The following is a 23235-nucleotide window of genomic DNA, read 5'->3' as shown; positions in this document are numbered from 1 at the left end:
TTGCAGGTGTTTTGAGTTAATTAGCTGATTAGAGGTGTCTTCAATATTGAACCTTTCTACAATATTCTAATTTTCAGAGATACCAAATTTGAGATTTTTGTTAGTATTCAGGTATAATCATCAAAGTTAAGAGAAATAAACATTTGAAATATATCAGTCTGTGTAATGAATGAGTATAATATACAAGTTTCACTTTTTGAATGGAATTACTGAAATAATGAACAACTTTTTTCATGATATTCTAATTATATGACCAGCACCTGTAGTTGTATATAGTTTTACTTTTAGCCCTCCACTGTAGGAGAGGCCCACCACAGTTTGTACTTTGCACATTGTAAATAGTTTTGATTTTGCTGCTGACTAATAAACTATTTTGTGACTTATGTGATTGCATCATAACTTTTCATTTTGTCTGTTAAGACACTGGTAGGAAAAGAGTCAACAGTCTGAACCAAACAATTCTATATTCCCTAATAATGTATTTGTGTTTAATGGGATTTAACATGTTTTAACACAAACTCCTTTATGGTTCATAATTCTGGTGACTGAATTACACCAAAGCAATACTGATTTATCAAACTGGAATTTTCTTAAAACAGCTGTTTTAATGTTTTGGCGTTTAATTTTTTATTTAATCTTGCTAACCTTCACAAACAAACAATAGCATAGACACATCTACAAAAGTTTATTGTCAGAATTGCATTAAAGAAAACAATAGCGGTCCGGGGACAGAAAAACAGAAGTATAACAAGAAGAATAACTTTGCATGACACGTAGTGCATCAGTGCATCCTGTACATCTCTGTCCTCCTCCTCTACACCTTGTGCCACTGCAGGCTCATGTGCTGCTGCTTCAGGTAAATCCCATGAAGTCTCATCAGAGAGCATCTGAAACACATACACAGCATACATATTTTAATACCTAATAGCGACAAACTGCAGCCATTACAGGGTCGTTCACAGGACTGATACACGATAGCTAGCGAACTAGCATTAGCTTACCCTTATATGTCGTCTCGTTCATATCCTCTTGTCTTCAGCTTGATACTGCTGTATCGCCTCCCAAACTCTCCTGTGTGTCTCCTGAGTGTTTCGACTCGCCGCTCTCAGCTTTCTCCGACTCTTCTGTTACTCTGAATCTGACAGAAAGCCACAGACCGAGCAGCAGGTGTACTATCGCCTCCATGTACATTGTTGCATTGCGTTTGTGTCGCACAAAAATGACGGTAAGGGACTTTCGGGCCACCGTGCTATGACGACTCAACCCACGATGAGGTGGTACTCAATGTAATGGAAAAACAACTAAACCGAGACGAGCCGTGGCGCGCCCGAGTAGATGCTAAAGGAAATGCTAAAGGAAAATTTGTCTTGCACCGCATGTATCAACATTTGGGAAAGAGGACCGAGTCTTTAGCGGTTGCTAATAAAGTTTTGTTTTATTGAGTATCCAAACCAACGTAGAGGTGAATAGCGCCACCCAGTGTATCGGAATGTGTTCACAAGCTCTGCGTCAATCCATTATCTGGAATCGATTTGCCTTGACTTGATGTGCAGGGTAACCAATCAGGTGTTAGGATCCGCCCACCGACTTTGACGGGCGAGGTTGACAGATAAAATAAATTCATGATCCACTGCAACGCAAGGACCATGAAATAATTAATTAAATAGTGAAATAATGAAATATGTTTTTTACTTAAAATAATTGTTATTTTAATAAATTAATGACATATTTAATAACACATTTATGTATTTAATTCCAATTTTAATTAATTAATGACATATTTAATGCCAATTTTAATTAATTAATGACATATTTAATTATTTAATGATATATTTATTTAATAACACATTTAAGTATTTCATTCCAATTTTAATTAATTAATGAAATATTTAATTCCAATTTTAATTAATTAATGACATTTAATTCCAATTTTAATTAATTAATGACATATTTAATTAATTATTTAATGATGTATTTATTTATTTAATTTTGGCACTTTTAGTCCTCCATAGTCTCTTGTCTACAGTGTTTTTCTTCTTTCTATTTTTACAGCACAGATCACCGACACCCAGGGGTGGACTGGCCATCCGGCATACCGGACACTGTCCCGGTGGGTCGGTGTCTAGTAGGGGCTGGTCAACAGGTTCCCCCGGACCTGGAATCAGTAAACTGGAACAGAAGTTTAAATTTCACGCTTCTATTATCCCGGCGCAGCTTTTCCAGTGTTTACAGCATTTAGTTATCAGCTCAGGAAACACACAGACCAATTAGGTACGAGTTCAGCATCCCACGTGATGCTACTCAGCCAATGAAGTCTCTGCATCGTAGCCGCTAAACATCACAGCTCTGCGTTCAGAAAACAGCTGAGAGGGACAGACGAGAGGAGGAAACCAACAAGGAAGTATCGCTGCTCATGCTGGCTATGATCGGCTAAACACGCAGCTGTGAGGCAACTTTTTCAGCTATGAACATAACCCAAACTAAATATCGTACCAGACTCACCAATGAGCCCCAGATGTCTTGACCCTGACACCATTCAGACCACGATTCAAAACACTGGCAGGACAAGCTGCAGCTCAGTTCCCTCATTATAAGCAGCAGGGATATAAGGGGACTGATGGAAGACAGGAAATAAACTAAACGAATCGAATTGTTTACATTTTTTGAGATTTAGGAATTGTTAAAGATGTAAGTTGGTTCAGGTTGTTCAGTCATTATTTTTTGAAGTTCTGCACTTTATTTCAAGATGTACACTTATATCAAAATTTATTTATTAATAAAAGTTGTCAAAATGTTTCTGAACCGTACTGAATTTTGTTTGATTTGATGTCAGTTATTGATTACATGCAGACACTAATGAAACTAAAAGGTTACATCAACATATATCACACTAATTCAAGTAAGACTTTATGATGTTCTGGACTTTATTTCAAGATGTACACCTATATCAAAATTTATTTATTAATAAAAGTTGTCAAAATGTTTCTGAACCGTACTGAATTTTGTTTGATTTGATGTCAGTTATTGATTACATGCAGACACTAATGAAACTAAAAGGTTACATCAACATATATCACACTAATTCAAGTTAGACTTTATGATGTTCTGGACTGGCTTTAATACATTTTCTCTGACTGGACCTCTTTGAATTTTAGTTGAATACCCCTGCTCTACTGGATTGCATTTTTTTTTTTTTTATACAAATTTGTCAACAAGTTTGTATCGGTCTCTAAAGATGTTTTTGAATTTTTGTTCTGAAATCCGACCTTTCTGTCAGTTTTTGTCCTTGCATTCAAAAATCAGTGCTTGATTCAGTCAACTGATAATGTTGTGAGCCGGTCCGGGCCTAAAATGCCAGGGCTGATTTTTTGCCCCAGTCCACCCCTGCTGACACCTGCAGAACGAGATAATAAACCAACCGGCCTGCAGATAAGAAAACAAAGAGTGTTTGATGTCACCTAGCAACAGGAACAGCATGTGGTAGATGGAGGTTATTTATAACATGAAGACATAATGAGGTCATTGAAAACATGACATTACCTCAGGAGGAATTGGATCACTGAAGAGTTGTCCTTCTGTTTGGTTTCTGTTTGGTCTCTGAGTAACTCCAGAAAATGTCATTTCCAGTTCCTGCTGCTCACTTCTTCATCAAACCCGTTTAAACTCTATTTTCAGGATCCGACAAATGATCATGAACTTTCTTACTGTCGTATCGACGTACCAAAGCCACATATGTGTGATTTTTAACAATCCATTGATCATAAAATCATAAAACCCATCAGTTCAAGACTTTATTTCAGACAGATTTAGTTTAAATGTGCACATCAGGCCACTGTGCAACCATAGAGGTTAAAACAAGTGTACTTTTCACTTGTTATTCTCCATATATCGTCCAAAATTTACTGATTTTGGTCCAAATATTGAATGCATTTGTCCTCCACAGTGAAAAACCAGAATAAAGATGAGAACTTGTGTTTAAATTATGTGAATTCTGCAGAGATAAGCTTCATAAATAAGAAGCTTTTCCATCATAACTTGAAGCAGAAAAGGAACAAAGTGGTGCTTAAAGATTCACCAGATTGTAGAAAAGATGATTGTTTGCATTCCTGGTCCCTAAAGTTGAAAAGACGAGCAGCTTCTGAATCAGATGGAATCAAACTGAAGGTTTCAGGATGACGTTTAGTTTTAACCCACATTTTATACGAGAAACACCCAGATTTACAGCAGTCTGAAACATTACTGACGTAATTCTTGGTTTGCAGCTGTGACGACGCCCAAGTCCTCCTGATGTGAAAATGAGATGAACTCACCCAGAAATGTTGGAGAAGTTTCAGCTTCTCTAGTTCTTTTATTGTTGTCATGTTGGACTCTTCAACCTCATCACCAGCTTCTAATGATCCTCTAGGATTCTGATATACAAAACATATGAGAGAATACTGATAATTTTACTGAATTACCTTTTAATAAAAATGAAAAACAAAACAGATGAAGAATCTAAAACAAATGGAATCTGAAAATGTCATTACAGCCCTGAGTTTAAAAACATTAACATTAAACCAGCTCAATGATCATCTCCTCATAAAGGCTCAGTTCTGGAAGTTGGTTCATTGGAAGATCTGAGAGACTTTAACAAACTGGATCAGAACATCTCCAGAACAGCAAGAGTTCTACAGCGGTTATTAAAAGTGTAAAGAGAAGGAGAACCAGAGAACCAGAGACGTGGACACCAGAGGATCCCTCATGCAGGAGGTCTGATCCTATAGAAGAGCTGCTGAAAACCTCCAAGCTGCTGATCAGAACATCTCAGAACATCTCAGATTGAGTCCATGCTGACTCCTGTCCACCACTGGAAGCTGCTACAGCATCACAGCTGGACCATGGACAGATGGAAGAAGGTGTCCTGCTCTGAGGAGTTTCCTTCTCCATCACATCGAAGTCCAGGTGTGTCGTATACCTGCAGAGGAGATGCAGCAGGATGGAAGGAGGTGATGTTCTGCTGGGGAACATGAAGTCCTGCATTCATGTGGACGTTCCTTTCACCACCTTCATGGCAGCTTCATTCCCAGATGGATCTACTGATGGTTAGAGGAACACAACCGAGAGTGTCCAACCAAGTGTCGACTCAGCCTTCAGATTCCAGAAACTTCCAGACCTGAAAGGTTCTGCTGTGAAGGTCTTGGAGCCTGAAACCACAGGACGTCTTCAGAGGTCTGAGGACTCCAGGCCTCGACCAATCAGAGCTGTCCTGGGGGCAGGTTGTGGTGACTCACTTCCTACTTTGTGTTGAATTAGTTGTAAATGAGCTGCATTGTACTGATGGAGGTTGTTGTGGTTCCTCTGGTAGAGAACTCACGGATCTAAGAGACAACACGATGCAGAGCTACTGTCGGTTCTTCTTCTAACCAGGGAGGTTCTGCAGAGACAGTATTTCAGAATGACAACACTGTCCTGCTCATGTTTGAACTATTTCTATACAAGGACTTACTGCCAGCTGTGATGCAGCATCTAGAGAATGTGTTACTGAATGAGGGAGGAATGTCTGAACCACAGAAGACAGTAAACACCATGTCTCCATACAGAGCATCTTTATTAACACCAAGGATGAAATGTGAAGACCTTCTGAGAACAGATGAAATGCAACAATGGACAGTAACAAAGCAGTGCAAGAAGTTAATACAATCACAAGAACAAAATAAATAGCAAATATTGAAATGGGTACAGGACAGTTGTATTTTTGGTTATCTACAAATAGTACTGGTCGATTATGGTCTGTACATTTTCCTTCATCTTTGGTTTCAGTCAGCTGCACAATAATGGTAGAAATCTGTTTTCTGCTGTCAAACGTTACCATCCGAGTCTGGCAGCACCATCCGATGAGCCTCCAGTTTGTCATAAACTGTCGTCAGATTGGAGCGATCCACAGAGCCTGGTGAATCCGGTAAATTTCCTCCCTGCAGAAGAAAAAACACCGAAAGTAAGCAGTGAAGAGAAGAATTTAAGTGGGAGTGGAACCAGAATCAGGGAGCGTCTGAAAGCAGCCAGAGGGAGGAACTGAAGGGTCTGGAGCTTCAGATCATCTCCACCCTGGAGGTCCTGGAACCTGATACAGGCTGCTTCTGGTATTCAGATTTAACTCAGAGCCAAGGGCAACACATTCTCCACATTTCTTTGAACTGTCTGTATCTGAACCTTCATGTGTTACTGAGTGAAACCTCTTCTGTTTTCAGAATAACAGTTTCCAGTGAATCATCAGGACATAGTTTGGTTAAGAGGTGTGGCGCCATCAACAAAGTCCCAGCAGACTTGATGAACTGATGTTGTGGGAGGACAGATGAGCAAACATCACTGCTACAGAAATATCATTACCACAAAATAATACTTTAGAGTCTAAACATCACCTACCTGACTGCGTCTGTCAGGACAGATGTTTACTTCAGTGTACTCCGCGTCTGACTTTGTGCCCTCAGGATCTGCAAAGACACAAAGTTAAAGTTTAATATTAACTTGTACATAAATAAAATTTTATTAATGAAGTACATTTCAAAACCAGGATTACCAAGAGCTTGACCAGAACAAATCAGATAAGAAGGATCAAGAAAATGTTCCTGAGATTTAAAACACTCAGACTTCCTGTTCTAACATTCAAACAGAGCAGCACCAGCTTTGTCCTGAAGAGCTGAGGGTTCAACTGGACAGACACTGTCAGCCGAAACCCCTAACAACTATGAAAAATAGATTGAATTCAGTCCAGAATCTGACCAGAAGTCAGCGTAACAAAGCTGCAGGAACACTGGCGTCTTTGTCGCTCAGCAAAGTTCTCAACCATCTCTAAATGTTCTGTGCTGCTTCTTGGGGTCAACAAGAGAACGGAACTCTCTAATAAGAAAAAACAATGCATGGTATGTTTAAGCTGCTGTAAAAGGAAAGGGTGTAGTTTGGCAGATAAAGCGGAATTCTGGTTTATTCCAGCTGCTATTTTCTCCATAATTGTGTCTCTATGGGTAGTCCTAACTCTGCACTCAAACCTTCCAATATAAAGATTCAGAGAACGTGAACGATGTTTAGACCAACAGTTCAGCCTGAGCTCCCAGCAGATCTCCACAGGAACCTGATTTTTACATCAGCCATTTTAAGTTTGATTTTGTGGCTGAACAAAGATGTTTCAGGTGACTAACTTCTGTACTTTCCTTCAGTCAGACTCTAAGACCACAGTTTGAAATGATTCGAAAAATGTGGTTTCTTTGAAGAGCTGCAGGGAAAGCTAGCATGACGCACAGAAACATGCCAGAGCGAATAACTTCAGACAACTGTCAAATTAGAACAAAAGTTATTATCAGGACAAGAGAACTAATAAAGAGAGCATGAGCAGTAGAAGGTGAACAAAAAGGGTCTCAGGATGGAGCCCTGAGGAACTCCATGCTCTAATGAGATATTTGTTTGTCTGATAGCTTCATCATGTGGCTCAGTTCTTACTAAGATGTACTTTAAGCTGCACTACATTCAGACTCCTACAAATCTTCATTTCTTACTTCAGAGAGTCTTTTCTCAGTCAAATTACAATTTCGAGACAACTTTTACACTTTAGAAATAAAACAGTGTTTACTCTTGTGACTTTTCAAACCATAGAAGATTGAACTGAAAAAACGAAAGACAAAATTTAGGCGTATAGAGGATAAGTTCCAGTTTAATATCCTGTCACCATCTGATCTGAAGCTGAAAATGTTTGTTGAGTATTAGCCAGCAGTAAAACATTTCCCTTGGAAACTGTTCATGCACAAATTGTGTCTCCATGGTAACTTGATGCAGCACACACTTCAGTTAGCGTCATGAGAACAAAGCTAGCAACTAATGACTCCCATACATATCACAGTTTCCCAGGTAGATTGGAATTAGGGAAGCTGTAACCTGATAAATGACTTACAGTTAACTGTCAACGTCAAACAAAAATCTCTGTGTTCCTCTGCAAACTTCCTCTTTGCTGCATTATTGATCTCCTATTACAGTTTTTCTTTGTTGGTCACAGCCGAGTCCATCATGGAGAATCAGGTTTGCTAGGATTCCTAAAACATTTTTTAACTAGATATGTAGAATACAGTGAATTTTGCTTGAATATCTCAATTTCAAGCTTTGATTTGGTTCATTTTCGAATCAAATACCAGATTTTAATGCTGATTTAGAATTAATTTATGTTATTGAGTCTGCAGGTAGAGTCACTCAGAACTCTGTGGAACATTCAGTTCATCTACAGATAATGTGCTGATTTGTTTCCACTGCGTACATTGGACTGGTTGAGAAGAAAGTGTGATTTCAAAGGTTAAACTCACAACACCATCTGTTTCCTGAGAGGTCAATATTTGCCTGGAAAGTCCAGTATGGTTCTGGGAAATCAGCTGGTCAGCATCCCATCATTTCCTCCCTCTGCCACTGCTCTGGTCATTTGTCCAGATACGATTTCTGTTTCTGTCGGTCTGAAATGGCCTGAGTGACTCATTCCCCTTCCTGCATCCTGTTTTCTACTCTCTAGAACGATCTTTACCTTCACCATCAGCAGCAGCTGCATGGACCACAAGAAGGCCTGCAGTCACCAAACTGCTCAGAAATAAACTTGCAGGATCATTCTGGTTTATTTCAGACTCAAAAAATGTTCAAAATAATAATTTGACCAAAATGAAATATAGTGTCCAAAATTAAATAAACTTATCTAAAAAAAATTTGAACTGAATTTTGTTGAAAATGACATGAACCAATACAAAATGACATAACCCTTTATGCGCCACAGTTTTTTCAATAAAATTTTCAGTTTTGATATCACTTTTTCAAAAGGTTGTAACTTGAAAATGATTAGAGATAAAGGCATACTGTAAATGAGTGAAATCATCAGTATGATCCAAAGTTTGTGATGGGAGTAAAATTCATTCATCTAATTTACATATTATGACGTCACCAGGTGGCGGATCTACGAATTACATAACTTGTACAGATGTTTATCAATCAGGATGGCATTGCTTGGCTCAGAATTTGTCAGATTCCTGTCTCCACGATACCCAACAGGCTCATCAAAATGTCTGATCCAGTTGTGATACTCTTCCTCATCTCTTAAGCAAACCCAGCCATCATCATCATCATTTACGGCGGGTCCGTGAACACCACTGCGGCCTCCGCCGCTATTATCAGTGCATTTTCTCCCGCGGCTTCTACCGCGTCTGCTGCTATTTCTGCATTTTTTTGCATCCCCACTCGCTGCCCTCCTCACAATTAATGGTGTTTTGATCACCCCAGCTACAACCACCAAGTCCCGTCCTGCCACCCCAGCTACACCCACTACATCCCCTCCTGCCACCCCTGCTACACCCACCATGTCCCGTCCTGCCACCCCTGCTACACACACCATGTCCCGTCCTGCCACCCCTGCTACACCCACCACGTCCCGTCCTGCCACCCCTGCTACACCCACCACGTCCCCTCCTGCCACCCCTGCTACACCCACCACGTCCCGTCCTGCCACCCCTGCTACACCCACCAAGTCCCGTCCTGCCTCCCATCCTGCCACCCCTGCTACACCCACCACGTCCCGTCCTGCCACCCCTGCTACACCCACCACGTCCCCTGCCACCCCTGCTACACCCACCACGTCCCCTCCTGCCACCCCTGCTACACCCACCACGTCCCCTCCTGCCACCCTGGACACGGTGAAGCAAAGCATCGGCTCCAGTATGTGCTGCTTGTGGACTGTCATGGCGCACGGACTCGCTGCTGTTACGCCTGTGCGCAGCGTCACTTTCTGTCTCACTGGACAAATGAACATCTTCATCAGAGGATGAATATCCCTCTTCAGAATCTGAGTCAGCCATTACTTGACAAAGTACTTTGTCAACAGTGAACAGACCGCTCGGTATGGTGAGTTTTCGCTTGCTGTCTTGATTGAAGTTCCAGATGTCCGCCATCTCCTGGTGTAAAATAGTAACTATATGAGGTACCATATTTGCAGCTATGGCTTGTTATGTTCAGCAATGTTGCTTGATGCAATATTGCGACTTTGGCGCTTAAAGGATTAAAAAGTTTCCAAAAAGACTCAAAGTGTTTCACAACAGGCATTAAATCTGTCTAAGATTTAAAAAGTGTTTGAAATTAGTTAAAAGTGTCCAGAACTGACTAACAAGCCACTTTACCTGCAGTAGAGGGACCAGGGCTCCCACCTGGAGGCCCAAGAGGGGAGCTCGAGTGTCTGGTGTCCAAGCTTTTCCCTGTGGGGCTCGGTCATACACAGCCTGAAACAACAAGATGTTGGAACTGCCTCCCAGTGGGCCCACCACCCAAAGGGCTGGACACTGGGTTTAGGTGGTCTGGCAACTGGGCAGTGGACAGGAGTGGACACCAAGGCCTGCCACCCCCTGAAGGTGTAGACTAGTTGCAGCGATATGGAACCTGACCTGGTGCAGGAGGTGAAACGGTACCGACTAGATACAGTTTATCTCACCTCCATGAATAGCAAAGGTTCTGGAACCAAACTCCTGAAGAGGAATTGGGCTCACCTCCTTTTCCAGAGTTGCCCAGAGTGAGAGGCATTGGATACTCACAAGATCCCAACTGAATATCGTTTTGTTGGAGTTCTCCCTGGAGAACCAGAGGATTACCTCTCTGCAACTGGGTGTCATGGAGGGAAAACACTGACTGTTGTTGCACCGAACAACCGAACAGCAGCTCGGAGTACTCGGCCTTCTTGGAGTCTCTGGTGATGTCCTGGAAAGGGTCTCCGACGGGAACCCATCATTCTCCTCGGGAACTTCAACATTCACATACGCAACTGGAGAAACCTGGAGGGGGTTGATATGAGAGAACCGCCTGCCTATTCTGAACCCAAGTGGTGTTTTTTGTTATTGGACTTCTGCATTAGTCATCAATATGGCCATGTTCAAGCATAAGGTAGCTCATAAGTGCACTTGGTACCAGAGCACTTTAGGCTAAAGGCTTGATCGGCTTTGTAGTCGTGTCATCGGACCTGTGGCTGAATGTCTTGGACACTCAGGTTAAGAGAGGGTTAAGAGCTGTGTTGGATCTGATGGCGGGGAAGGCTGCTGGTGAGAGTGAGCTGGGAACATCTGGAGTTTCTCCTGTATCCCGGGGTGGTTGGAAACATGAATCTGAGTGGGCCATGTTCAAACCCTCCATTGCAGAAGAAGCTGATGGGAGCAGTGGCCAGAATTTCACTGGTGCCTGTTGTGGCTACCTGAAAACCTGCTGATGGATGCTAATGTTAAGGAGGCCATCGGGCTGATTAAGGAAGCCTTTCAGGAGTGTCTGGCTTGGGGGTCTCTTGGAGCAGCAGACATGTCCTGAATGGCCAAAAGGGCTGCATCTGTGGCAGTGGTGGAAGCAAAAATTCAGGTGTGGGATCAATGTGGAGAAGTTACAGAAAAAGACTTTTGGTTGGTCTCAAGGAGGTTCTGCTAAACATCTCAGGAAGAGAAGGCAGGGCTTGGTCCAGGCTGTGTACAGCCAAACTGGGAACACTGTTGAGTGGTGGAAAGGGCACTGCGAGGAACTATTCAACTCTGTCAACAGGTCCTCTGCTGAGGATGCAGAGCAAGAAGATTCAGGGGAATATCCATCTATATTTGTGGTAGAAGTTGCTGAGGTAGTTAAGAAATTCCTAATTAGCAAAGTGCCAGGTGTGCATAAGATTCTCCCTGAGATGCTGAAGGCTCTGGGCATTATTGGACTCTTTAGCTGACAGGTCTCTTCAATGTTACATGGGCATCGAGTATGGTGCCTGTGGAGTGGCAGACCAGGGTGGTGGTTCCCATTTTTAAAAAAGGGGGACTGCACACTACTCAGCCTCCCCAAGAAAGTTTAGTCCAAGGTGCTGGAAGGGAGGCTCTGATTGCTTGTTGAACCTCGGGTTCAGGAGGAGCAATGTGGATTCTGTCCTGGATGAGGAACAGTGGACCAGCTGGTTAATCTTGCAGAGCTGCTAAAGGGGTCATGGGTGTTTGATCAGGCAGTCCACACATGTTTTGGGGGTCTGGAAAAGGCCGATGACTATGTCCTTCCAGAGGCTCTGTGGCGGGTATTGCGGTAATATGGGGTACCGGGCTTGTTGATACGACCCAGTCATATCCTACACAACCAAAGTAAGAACTGTGATTGGACTCTCAGCACAAAGTCCGTAGTGTGGATGGGCTCAGCCTTAGAGGTACGGTGAGAAGTTTGAACATCCAGAGGGAGCTCAGACTAGAGTCACTGCTCCTTGAAATTAAAAGGAAACCGTTGAGGTGGTTCTGACATCTGATTTGGATGATTCCTGGGGGACTTCCTTTGGAGGTTTCCAAGCATGTACACCTGGGACAAGACCCCAGGTTCCACCCAAGGACTCTCATATCTCATCTGGCCAGGGAACACCTCGGGATCCTCCAGAAGGAAATTGAAAGCGTTACCAGGGGTAGGGACATCTGGAATGACCTGCTTCTGCCTCCATGACATGACCCCGGAGAAATGGGAAAAAATGGATGGATAAATGGACATCGCACAAAGTAAAAATGGGTAAATCCATGTATCTGCTTGGTTACTCCTATCTGTACTAGAATACTGCAAATTTCACTCTTTAGAGTCTTCATATGTGTAATTCTTTAAAATGGATTTCCCCTGTTTTGCTTGAATAAGAAATGACGATGTGGTGAATACCAGCAAAAACAAAAACTACTTTAGTGTCTAAAATGTAGATCTTTGGAAAACACCTGAGGAAACCAGAGACACTAAACTCTCAAATGTCCTGTTGTCAGCAGAACAATGAACCCGAACACGTCTGTCCGTTGTTTACAGTCAGACACAGTAACATGGAAATCACCTTCAGTTCGCTGATCTGAATACAGCGGCTCAGATGAAACAAACAGATCCTGTCAGATGTGTATCAAGTTATGGGAAATTATCTTTTACACCAGAAGAACACAGCAGAGAACGTTTACTGTTCTCTCTGTAATAACCCAGAATCACCAGATCAGCCCAAAAATCTGGACAGTTTGATCTGATCAGTCGTCCACTGGAACCATGAAGCAGCAGCAGCAAAAGCGTCTGTTGTGATGAGGATCACCCAAATAAAAAAGCCTGTTTCCCTCAGTTTTTCTTAGATGATTACTCCCTGCCTTTGCTCGATTTTGTTTCTGACAGTGGTGAAAACATGACACATAAAAATCGGTTATCAAGCAGTGCAAGTCAAACAACAAAACAATCACCTGCCTTGTCTTTCTGTGGCTGTCCACTCGTTTCTCTTGAAGCACTTCCACTTGATTAAAAATGCGAGTGGAACAATTGCAAGTGCAACACATCCAATGGAGACTGCTATTATGATCCAATCTGTGAAACAAAACACTGGAGGTCAAGAAAAACTCACCAAAAAACAGGTTTTAATGATAAAAATCAGAGTTAGAACTGATCTTACGATGTCTTGATTCTGTGTTGTTCTGAACTGCAGTGAAGTTCTCTCCACAGAACGTCTGAAGATCCACTAGAAGAGTCCTTTCTTCTGCAGGGTTTCCAGCCACACATCTGTAAGAGGAGCTGAGGTCCTGCTTGGTCACAGTGAGAGGCAGAGGTCCAGCAGAGCTGCTCTGGTTCACCACCTCCTCATCTTTGTACCACCACAGTGTGATCTCTGCAGCTTTGTCCACAGCACACAGCAGATAGCAGCTGTCAGAGCTCACACTCAGTGTTTGGACAGCAGGAAGCGCTACAGAGTCTGCAGAGGACCAGATGGACACTGAAAATTAGACAAGAGTTCACAACAACAACCTGCATCTTCTGGTTAGAAATAGGACTCAAAAAAATGATGTTTTCTACTGTGGTGATTTTTCAACAATTATCCACTCAAAACGTTCAAAATAACTTGACATAAATTACAAAACTTGTCCTAAATGACAGTAAATTTGTCCATATACCATCAGAATTTGTCCTAAATGACTGAAAGTTTTTCAAAAATGACTCAAAATTTGACAAACGTGCCAAATTCTGCCCATGATGATCCCAATAAAGACCTTAAAACACAAAACTAAGGTCCACTGTGACACGAAAATTGTCCAAAATGACTCAAAATTTGCTAAATTTGCTAAAAGCTTTTCAATAATGACTTAGTTTGATTGATATAATAAAAGTGTCAAAAATGACTCAGATTTTTAAATGAAAAAATGTGTCCATAATGACTCAGTAGGAACTGTCTGGAACAAATTCTGTAAAGAAGTTTTTGCTCAAGTTATCTGGAGCATCATTTATTACACCTAAAGGAACCATTTTTAAAAAATGGTTCTTTAGGGACTTTGTCGTTCTTTATGGAAACCATTTACAGAAATGATTCTTGAAGTAACCTCTAGCTAAAAGGTCTTTGTGGAACTAAAATAATGTTTTTTTCTGTTGTATCACTGCCAATAACTGTTATTTTCTGACTTCAGAGACTTTCTTTGTCTTCCTGTTGATCCCAGAGGAAGCCAACCAGATATTGTTACTTTGAAGGTGATCAGGAGACTTCAAAGGGAGTTCAGACACAAAGAAAAGTGAATTTTTGCCAAAGCAGGACTGAGGTCAACATTAAGGAGCTCTAGTGGGTCAGTCTGGGTCCTTTCAGACACCAGACTTTATTTATTTACTATTTGGGACCCTCAAGTAAGTTCTGGAAAATATTTTGGCCGAAATTTGAGAATTTTAGATGTTTTCAGAGTGGAGAATTTTAAATTTTTATCTAAAAAAAAATTTGCATATCGTCTCCATAAAGTTCCTGTAAGTGTATATCTATGGATGGATCCATATTTCTACTAAAATACAGTCTTATATTTCTACTAAAATACAGCTTTTGGTCGACATTTCACCAACTTTTGAGGCTCTAACATCAGTAGAATCTGATGTGTTAAAGTTAGACCAGACAAGGTTCCAGTTTTTAGATATTTAGACTAAATGTTGATGTGGACTCATTGGTGGGAACCAGAACCTGGTGTTCATAGGGGTCTAGATGTTATTATTATAACTATAACAATAATGATCTGGTTCAGGTTGAAGTCAGGGACAGGAGTGAGGAGACGCTGATGGAAAATAGAAGAGCGGCTGCTAAACAGGTAATGATGGATGAACCAGGTGGTACTGCAGAGTCAGTGGGAGGCTGAAAGACAAGTTCTGACTCATAAAACCCTCTGGAAGCAGATGAATGAATGAATGTAGACAGAAGGAGATGAGACATCATTATTCTAGACAAGAACTTTAAAAACCACATCAGAAACCGGATGCACCTTTAAAAAAAACCTTCTCACCAGCTGGATCCCGTCTTTATATCCACATTTATCCATCTAACACACTGATATTACCTGCAGCTTATTCTATTTACATACTAAACATGTTCATACTGTACATATATCTCAGCACATTCATACTGCCTTAAAGCTGTTAACCACACATCTAACACTGCACTGCTTTTATTGCTGCTTTGCTCTTCTGGTTGGATGCTGAACTGCATTTTGTTGAATTCAATCTAATCTAATCTAATTTCATCTAATCTAATCTAATGCATCTGGCCTTCTATGACGCTGATGTTTCAGTTTCAGGAAGGTACAGGAACTGATGTAAACAGTGACTAAGGATGTGAGGAGACCTTTAAATCCATTCTTCCTTCCTGTTTCTATAAACTGGCCTCTTATGCTTCACTAAAATAAAAAGCCTCTGAGATTAAATGTCTTCAGTCTTCCAGTAGATGAACTGGATTTTCTCAAATTTAGTTTGAAACAGTTTCAGACTTTCCTCGTGGTTTCCTCATCACGTGGAAACTGATGTCTTTCCCGTCTCCATGTGGTGATTTCACAAGTTTTCCTCATCATCTCAGTCACAAGGATAAAGGCCACAGTGTCACATTTTTACTCACTGTGGGTCATTTTTAGAACCAGAACAACATGAAGGAAGAGACAGAATCATGCTGACTGTATCAACAACAACTCGTCAGCTTTGTTCTTTAAGTATCTTTTGCTTCTTTGTGGTCATTTTTTGTGTTGTTTTTGTTGTTTTCTGTGACATTTGTCCTGTTTCAGGTCTTTTTGGGACAGTTTCATCTCGTTGTTGTTGTTTTGTGTCTCGTTTTTCTTGTTTTGGTGTCAGTTTTGTCTCCACATCCTGTAGATATTGAACTATGTCCATGTTTTCAGCCTCTCCAGACTTTTCCTCTCTCCTCTGATCATCATTAGAAAGATGTTTCACCATGCTGGATGGATCTCCAACTACTTCCTCCTCTGTTCACTGTTTCTGAGCCGTGCTGCATTTATTTGATTCATCCAGTAGCTTTGATTCTCCTTTCATGATCATTTGCAACACATTTTGATACATTTGTGAATATTTTTTCAGCCATTTGGACAAGTTTATGCCTTTTTAGACAGTTTTTGAGTCATTTTTGACAATTTTTTACATGATTTTTTGTGTCGTTCTGGATAAATTTTGAGCTATTTTGAATGTGAATAATTCCATCTGTATACAGATGTTTCACCTTGCTGGATGGATCTCCAACTACTTCCTCCTCTGGTCACAGTTTCTGAGCCGTGCTGCATTTATTTGATTCATCCAAATAGTTCAAATGTTTTATTTTTAAGCATTTTTAAAAAGACAAACTTGGAATAAAGTGATTTTTGCTGCAATATCATGATTTTAAGTATAATTTGGGTAATTTTCCTGATGAAACTGAATGATTCATGATTGGTTGTTTCTGGTTTCTTTGATCAATGGTGGAATTTTGGCTAATTTTAAAACAAATAACACTCATTTCAAACCTGCTGGTGGGTTTTTAGATATTTAAAGTTTTAAAGTTTATTATGCCGCACAGCTTTTTAAAAGAAAATAGCAGCTGAAGAGTTAAAATCAACTCTGCTCTCATCTTCAGTGTAAAGACTCTCTGAGGAGAGAATTTCAAAATAAAAGGAAGAACGTCGATTTTCTAACTTTGACCTCCAGCTTGTTTTGGAATATTTTCATTCTGGAAGCTGTGGAACTTGTGGAATATAAACATGGAGCTCAGATGTAAACTCTGAATCCCGTTTATGTTGAGAAGCTTGTCATCAGATGTGATGTTCAGCAGAGACTCTAGTACTTCCTGTCATTCCCCTGTAGTCTAAACAGTCATTTAGCAGATTCAAACCTTCAGGAGAAGCTGTGTCTTTACTTCTGGCTGCATTAACTGAATTCTAACAATATTTGTGATGTTTAAAAGGTTTAACCTGAATTTGTCGACCAGCAGACACAACTGGGTGACAGGTCTTCTTACAAAATCAGACGGCAACACTTGACTTATTGCAGTGATGTAGAAAGAAGCTGAACCCAGACGAGAAATCTTGATCTGTGGTGAAATACTCTGTTTGGTTGCAAAATGTTCTGGTTTTAGAGACTTCCACCTTCAGTCTGTCTCACGCTGCACAGCTAATGTCGAGATAAACCAAATTAAGGCTGCTTCATGGTGAAGTAAACCATCCTGCAGGTTAAACAGTGTTTATCTGCACACAGAACAAGGTGTTTCTCCAGAGTGTTGGTCCAAAAACATCTCAGAAACCTTTAAAGACTGTTTTCATTCTTCATCAGCTTCTCAGTCTTAGTTCAGATGTTCTTCTCCCCAGCAGTGTTTTCTGGTTTCCTCCTGGAGGGTTCTGAGGTGTTCCCAGGCCAGATGAGATATAAAATCCCTCCAGAGTCTTCAGGTGGACCTCCCAGCTGGATGGAGTCCTCCAGATCTTTAACCTCCTTAACTGGGTTGTTTTTTAGGTTTCTTCATTCTGTACAAGGTTCTGCAGGACTTTAGAGTCACCTTGAGGTTCAAAACATGTTTTTTTCATTCCAATGTGTGCAGAAATAAACAAAGCCGTCAGCTAACTGGGATTAAACTGCAGACTGTGGAGCACCGTGAGGTAAACATGATGATTAATGATTGTTGCTTCATCTGTTTAAAGACTCTGCTGGTTCCTCCCTGAGCAATAACAAAACCTGAATCCTGAATAAAACAGGACGTAGACCGATTTTACCATAAACTCTGACAGATTCAAAAGGATCAACAGCTCGTCCCAAAACACAAACACACATATGGAAATATACAAACACGTAAATACAGATGCACATCCATGTACACACACATATATAAATATAAACATACATATATTTACATTATTGTTTTCTATTTAATAATTATGCTTAACTTAGATATACATATATATGTTCAGTAAATTGTGTTTAAATTCAGCAAAAAATAAGTTAAACACAATTTTTTTTTTTTTTTACATTTTAATATGGGCTGCACAGTGGCGTAGTGGTTAGCACTTTCGCCTTGCAGCGAGAAGATCCCTGGTTCGCGTCCCGGCTTTCCCGGGATCTTTCTGCATGGAGTTTGCATGTTCTCCCTGTGCATGCGTGGGTTTTCTCCGGGTACTCCGACTTCCTCCCACAGTCCAAAAATATGCTGAGGTTAATTGATTATTCTAAATTGCCCATAGGTGTGAATGTGAGAGTGATTGTTTGTCTCTGTATGTAGCCCTGTGACAGACTGGCGACCTGTCTAGGGTGTCCCCTGCCTTCGCCCGAGTCAGCTGGGATAGACTCCAGCCCCCCCCGCGACCCTAGTGAGGATTAAGCGGTGTATAGATAATGGATGGATGGACATTTTAATATACCATATGATCACATTAACAATATTATTAATTACAATTTTTAATATATATATATATTTTAATTATTTAGATTTTTTATTTCTTAAGGGTGAATTTTTTCTTTTTTTATATATAATTTTTACATTTTTTCCCCACAATTATTCTGGTTTATCATTTAACTTTTACAATTTTCATTTCAGGATCCTTTAATTTAAATTTAATTAGAAAATAGTAGTTTTTATAGTTTTAATAAAATTCACAGCAGCAGTCTCAGCTGATCAGTGATGATGGAAAGAAAACTGGCAGAGTAACTTAGTGATGCTGATGCTCTAAAAGTGCTTCTTGTCTCCCATAAAGTTGTGAAACCAGGTGTGATGTGAGTCTGTCAGTATGAAGGGCTGATGCAGGACTGACTCAGGTGTGTCTCAGGTGTTAATCACACGCTGGTCGGCTTCATGGGGAAAACATGTGAAGGTTTAACACGTGGTGATGCTGCTCATCAGTGACCTCACATGACCTGTGGTTTGGTCACTGGAAAGGACTGATGATGTCATCATGGAGCCACATGAGGACTGCTGATGTCATAGATAGTTACAGGAAGTTATTGGAACAATATTCCTGCCAACACACACTGATCAATATATTAGAATAAGAAAACCATCTTACCGTAAACTGTGAGGCTATAAATAGATTTAGTAGAAATTACTCCTTTTTTAGAGTCAATTTTATAAATCCCAGAGTCTCTCTTCTGCAGGTCTGTGATTGTGAAGAGTCCAGAGTTATTGTTCCAGTGAAGTCTGCTAATATAAATGCCATCATCTATGATGAGTACTCTGTTTATCACCTGAGCAATAACATTTCCTTCATATAACAGATATCCTCTCTCCAGTACAGGATCAGGCAGAGTGATGTTTCCTCCCTCAGTTCCTGTCAGATTATTCTGCTCTTCTTCAGCATCAGATAATCTGATCACTGTAAAAATAAAGACACATCAGTCAGCTTCAGTTTGATTTTATCTATACACTATAAACTCATTACACATGTCATCTCAGGGCAACTTTACACAGTAAAGTCAAGACATGACAGAATTATATCCCAGACAGACACCAGATGATCCATACATCAGCTGCACTGAGAATAGTGAGGAGGAAAGCTCCAGTTTAACCATCAGAACCCAAAAGTGGGTTTGAATCGAACATTATATTCTTTAAAAACAATACAATGACATCATTTATCAGCTATAAATTTCCAGTTTCAACTTTCCGACAGTCTGTGAACATATGTGTACTTGAAAAACAACCAAATCTCAGCTTAGAAAAATGACTTCTAATTGCAACACCAGATCCTGTATTTTTATTATTATTATTATTATTAATAACAACAACAACAACAACAACAACAATAATAATAATAATAATAATAATAATAATAATAATAATAATAATAATAATTATTATTATTATTATTATTATTATTATTATTATTATTATAAAAACCTCATATCTTCTGAGTTCAACATTCAGAGAGTTTTCAGGTTGAACTGCAGGCAGTGTTTCCACAGAGCATGTCGATACACTAAATATGTAAATAGTTAAATGTCTGCAGTTTGTAGTGTCGCCTTTTTATTCTTCCAGTGTTGATAACAGCTGAGGAGACATTATAAATGTTGCTGATTCCAGGTTTATTTGAATTTCTGTAGAATGTTCAAGAAAATTCAGCTTAATTATGCAACATTAAAAGTGCTATGTGTTGGTCTTTAAGGTGACGTCAGAGAAGATCTCTATGACGACCTCATGATCAGATTAGAACGTTTTTCCTCTCCAGCAGCACATTAGTCTCTGCTTCATGATTCAATCAGCTGCTGATCTGAGCAACATGATTCCAGCTCCCGGTCGGTGTTAGATTTCAGACAACAGCTTCTAACTCTAAACTCTGCAAAGTCATCCAGGTCATTAGAGTCCTACTGAGATCAGGAAGAAGCAGCTGGACCTCTAGTTGGGTTCTTCCAGATGTTTCACCTTCATCCTAGAGACTTCTCTGGACTGAAGTGCAGAAACCTCCTGGATGAAGGTGAAACATCTTCCAAGATAAAATTCCAGCTGCTTCTCTCTGTGCAGCTTTAATGGACTTTTCCTTTTATACACTCAGAGGAAGATTTAAAACTCTGGATGCACCAAACACCACAAGATTCTTCCTTACTGGCTTGTAGATGTCAACGTAAATGAGTTTCACTGACAGAGATTCTACAGCCGAGTTCATCAGAGATGGAAACGATGTGGAGAAATCGATACAACAAGGAAAAGACCATTTAAAAACTATAAATGTAGAGAAAGTTCTAATGAGTTCCAGAGAGCTGGGTCATGTTGCAGTTAGAATAAAGAACCTTCATTTTAAAGGACATCATGATAGAACAGATTATCCTGCAGCAGTAAACAGCTCTTCTATTTCCACTGAAAACACGTAAACATTTGCATGGAGGTTTATCAACAGCTGAAGGTCAATCATTTATATAAACCATCTAAAAAAAAAAAAGACAACTTCCTGTTTATGTTGTGCCAAATGCAAATCTTTGGTACTTTTACAGCTGTTTTATTTCAATTTCAGTTTATCTTTCGTGAATTTTCAGTTTTTATTTCACCAGAAGCTCCTTTCAGGTCCAGGACGCTGAGCCTGAATCTGCTGATTCTCATTAGCTTGATATAAAGTGAATAAACAAAGCAGCTGCTGCTTTCATTTAGGTCACTAGTTTCTCAATTGACTCTTTCAAAGCATAAAAAGAGTTTCTTAGATTAACATTTCATTCCAGCCTCAGAAACATTTACATCTTTTCAATCTCTCTCTATAAATGTTCCTAAAGTGGACTGAACAGAAACCAGTCAGAAATAATAAAGTTAAACTTTTATACTGCATTTAAATCAACTAAAAACACCACTGATTCACTAATATTTGATGTTATTTTGATGTGTTTTTATTATCATTATTGTTATTATAGTTAAAGTCCGTTGCTGACTGGCTCTGAATACACAGACAGTCGAACAGTGGATCACAGGAGGCTGGATGTTGATCAGTAAAATGTATAAAATTGATTTATACATATTATACATACAGTATATACACACTTATACACTCAGCTTTAGAACTACAAATGTAGTTTTCTAATCACGAACCTCCAAACCACCTGAAAAACTTCTTTAACTCATCAAACATCTTCTAGATCATCCACTGGATGGTCTTAAAACACAGCATGTATATTTAGAAGAAAACAACCAAACTAGAAGTTAAATCCTGACAGAAACAGAACAGAAGGAAACACAGAAATAATAGAAATGACCTTACCGAGGAGAAGGAGAATAAACCTGGTCCAGGACTCCATGACAGAATTAAACATTCATGATGGAATAATTCTGCTTCTGTCTCTTCACGATCTGTTGATGCTGAACAGCTTGAAAACACAGAAACTGGTTTTTCTCGGAGCTGGCAAACAAACTGAGCTTGACAAGGAACAGAGGAGAGCTCTGCACGAACATGCCAGTGTTGCAACTTAGCGACTTTCCAAAACCTCCAGGCCACGTTTTTTTTTTTTTTTTTTTTTTTGACAAAAGCAACTAGTGACAAATCTAGCGACTTTTTCTGGTGTTTTGGAGACTCTGAAATGAAAGCTCGGATCGTTCTGCAGTTACTGTCCTCAACGAGCAGCAGATGCTGCTGTGAGCTCCTCCCCTTCACAAAACACAGGCGGTCAGTCCAGTAACCTGCAGCACATAGACATATACACAGCAGTCCCACTGATTAGAGCAGACCCACATCGCTCCGTGTACAGACAGCAGATGAATCGCGCATGCGCAAAGTCGCTGCAGATCCCGTCCTGCTTACAGAGCGGGATATAAATGAAAATGTTTCTTCACTATCACACTAAAATAAATCACTGCATTTAGCCTCTAGTTCAAAAACATATTTTGGGTGTTTTACACTCACTTTTTGTCTCTCCTACAATGTTGATTGGGAAATTACGCAAATTTGACCATGACGTCATCTAGCGACTTCCAGCGACTTTTAGTACAGCCAATAGCTGCTTTCCTTAGTGAGGAGTTGGCAACATTGGAACATGCTGCTGGACTGAACCATGATTATGTAACCATGCACAGTAACACTCGGTCGCTGGCTGGTTCAAACCCCTCGACTCTGCGTTGTGTATTTTGCCTTTGTTTGAATAGAAAAGTCGGAAGGCTGTGTCTTCTTGCTTTGCCGTTTATTTCTCGTGCATGCCTCTCTGGAACTGGCAAAATACAGAGATCCCTGGTCAGCAGGCTCACTCATGCACGTGTGACCGGTGTGTTTCTGTCTCTGTGTTGTGTGTGTTAGCAAAAATTCAGGCGTGCATCTTTTTTGGAGGCCGTCTCCATTTATTTTCCAGCTCCTGACATTAAAGTAGAAACACAAAATCCTCCTGTCATTGATCGCTACAACACATACCCCTCTCCCACAGAAATCAGCGACAAAAGGGCGATACATTAAACTTTTCAAACAGAAAACAACATACCTGACATTAAAGTAGAAACACAAAATCCTCCTGTCAGTGATCGCTACAACACAT

At 40.2% G+C, this 23235-nt stretch overlaps 1 protein-coding gene and 1 long non-coding RNA gene across 3 annotated transcripts; both read right to left on the bottom strand.

Moving 5' to 3' along the window:
* Positions 1-666: 666 nt before the first annotated feature.
* On the bottom strand, positions 667-3761 carry LOC129348734 (uncharacterized). The gene is made up of 2 exons (XR_008601390.1): positions 1002-3761; positions 667-887 (listed from the first exon to the last, which is right to left on the bottom strand). It is a non-coding gene; the product is annotated as an uncharacterized LOC129348734 (long non-coding RNA).
* Positions 3762-5568: 1807 nt separating this feature from the next.
* Positions 5569-22417, bottom strand: LOC111576398 (uncharacterized). Of its 2 annotated transcripts, none has more exons than XM_023282050.3 (6): positions 21978-22411; positions 19308-19613; positions 13436-13732; positions 13234-13350; positions 6403-6470; positions 5569-5951 (listed from the first exon to the last, which is right to left on the bottom strand). In XM_023282050.3, exons 1-6 carry the CDS (start codon positions 22027-22029, stop codon positions 5838-5840), a joined length of 954 nt encoding a protein of 317 aa, XP_023137818.2. In that variant the 5' UTR covers positions 22030-22411; the 3' UTR covers positions 5569-5837. The 2 variants fall into 2 exon arrangements, 1 of the variants encoding a protein (XP_023137818.2); XR_002746814.3 differs by having other exon boundaries at positions 5871-5951; positions 13230-13350; positions 21978-22417.
* Positions 22418-23235: the final 818 nt, after the last annotated feature.

The sequence above is a fragment of the Amphiprion ocellaris genome, chromosome 4 (genome assembly GCF_022539595.1).
Source record: "Amphiprion ocellaris isolate individual 3 ecotype Okinawa chromosome 4, ASM2253959v1, whole genome shotgun sequence".
Taxonomy (NCBI): Eukaryota; Metazoa; Chordata; class Actinopteri; family Pomacentridae; genus Amphiprion; species Amphiprion ocellaris.
This window is presented reverse-complemented; position numbering and strand designations above follow the sequence as displayed.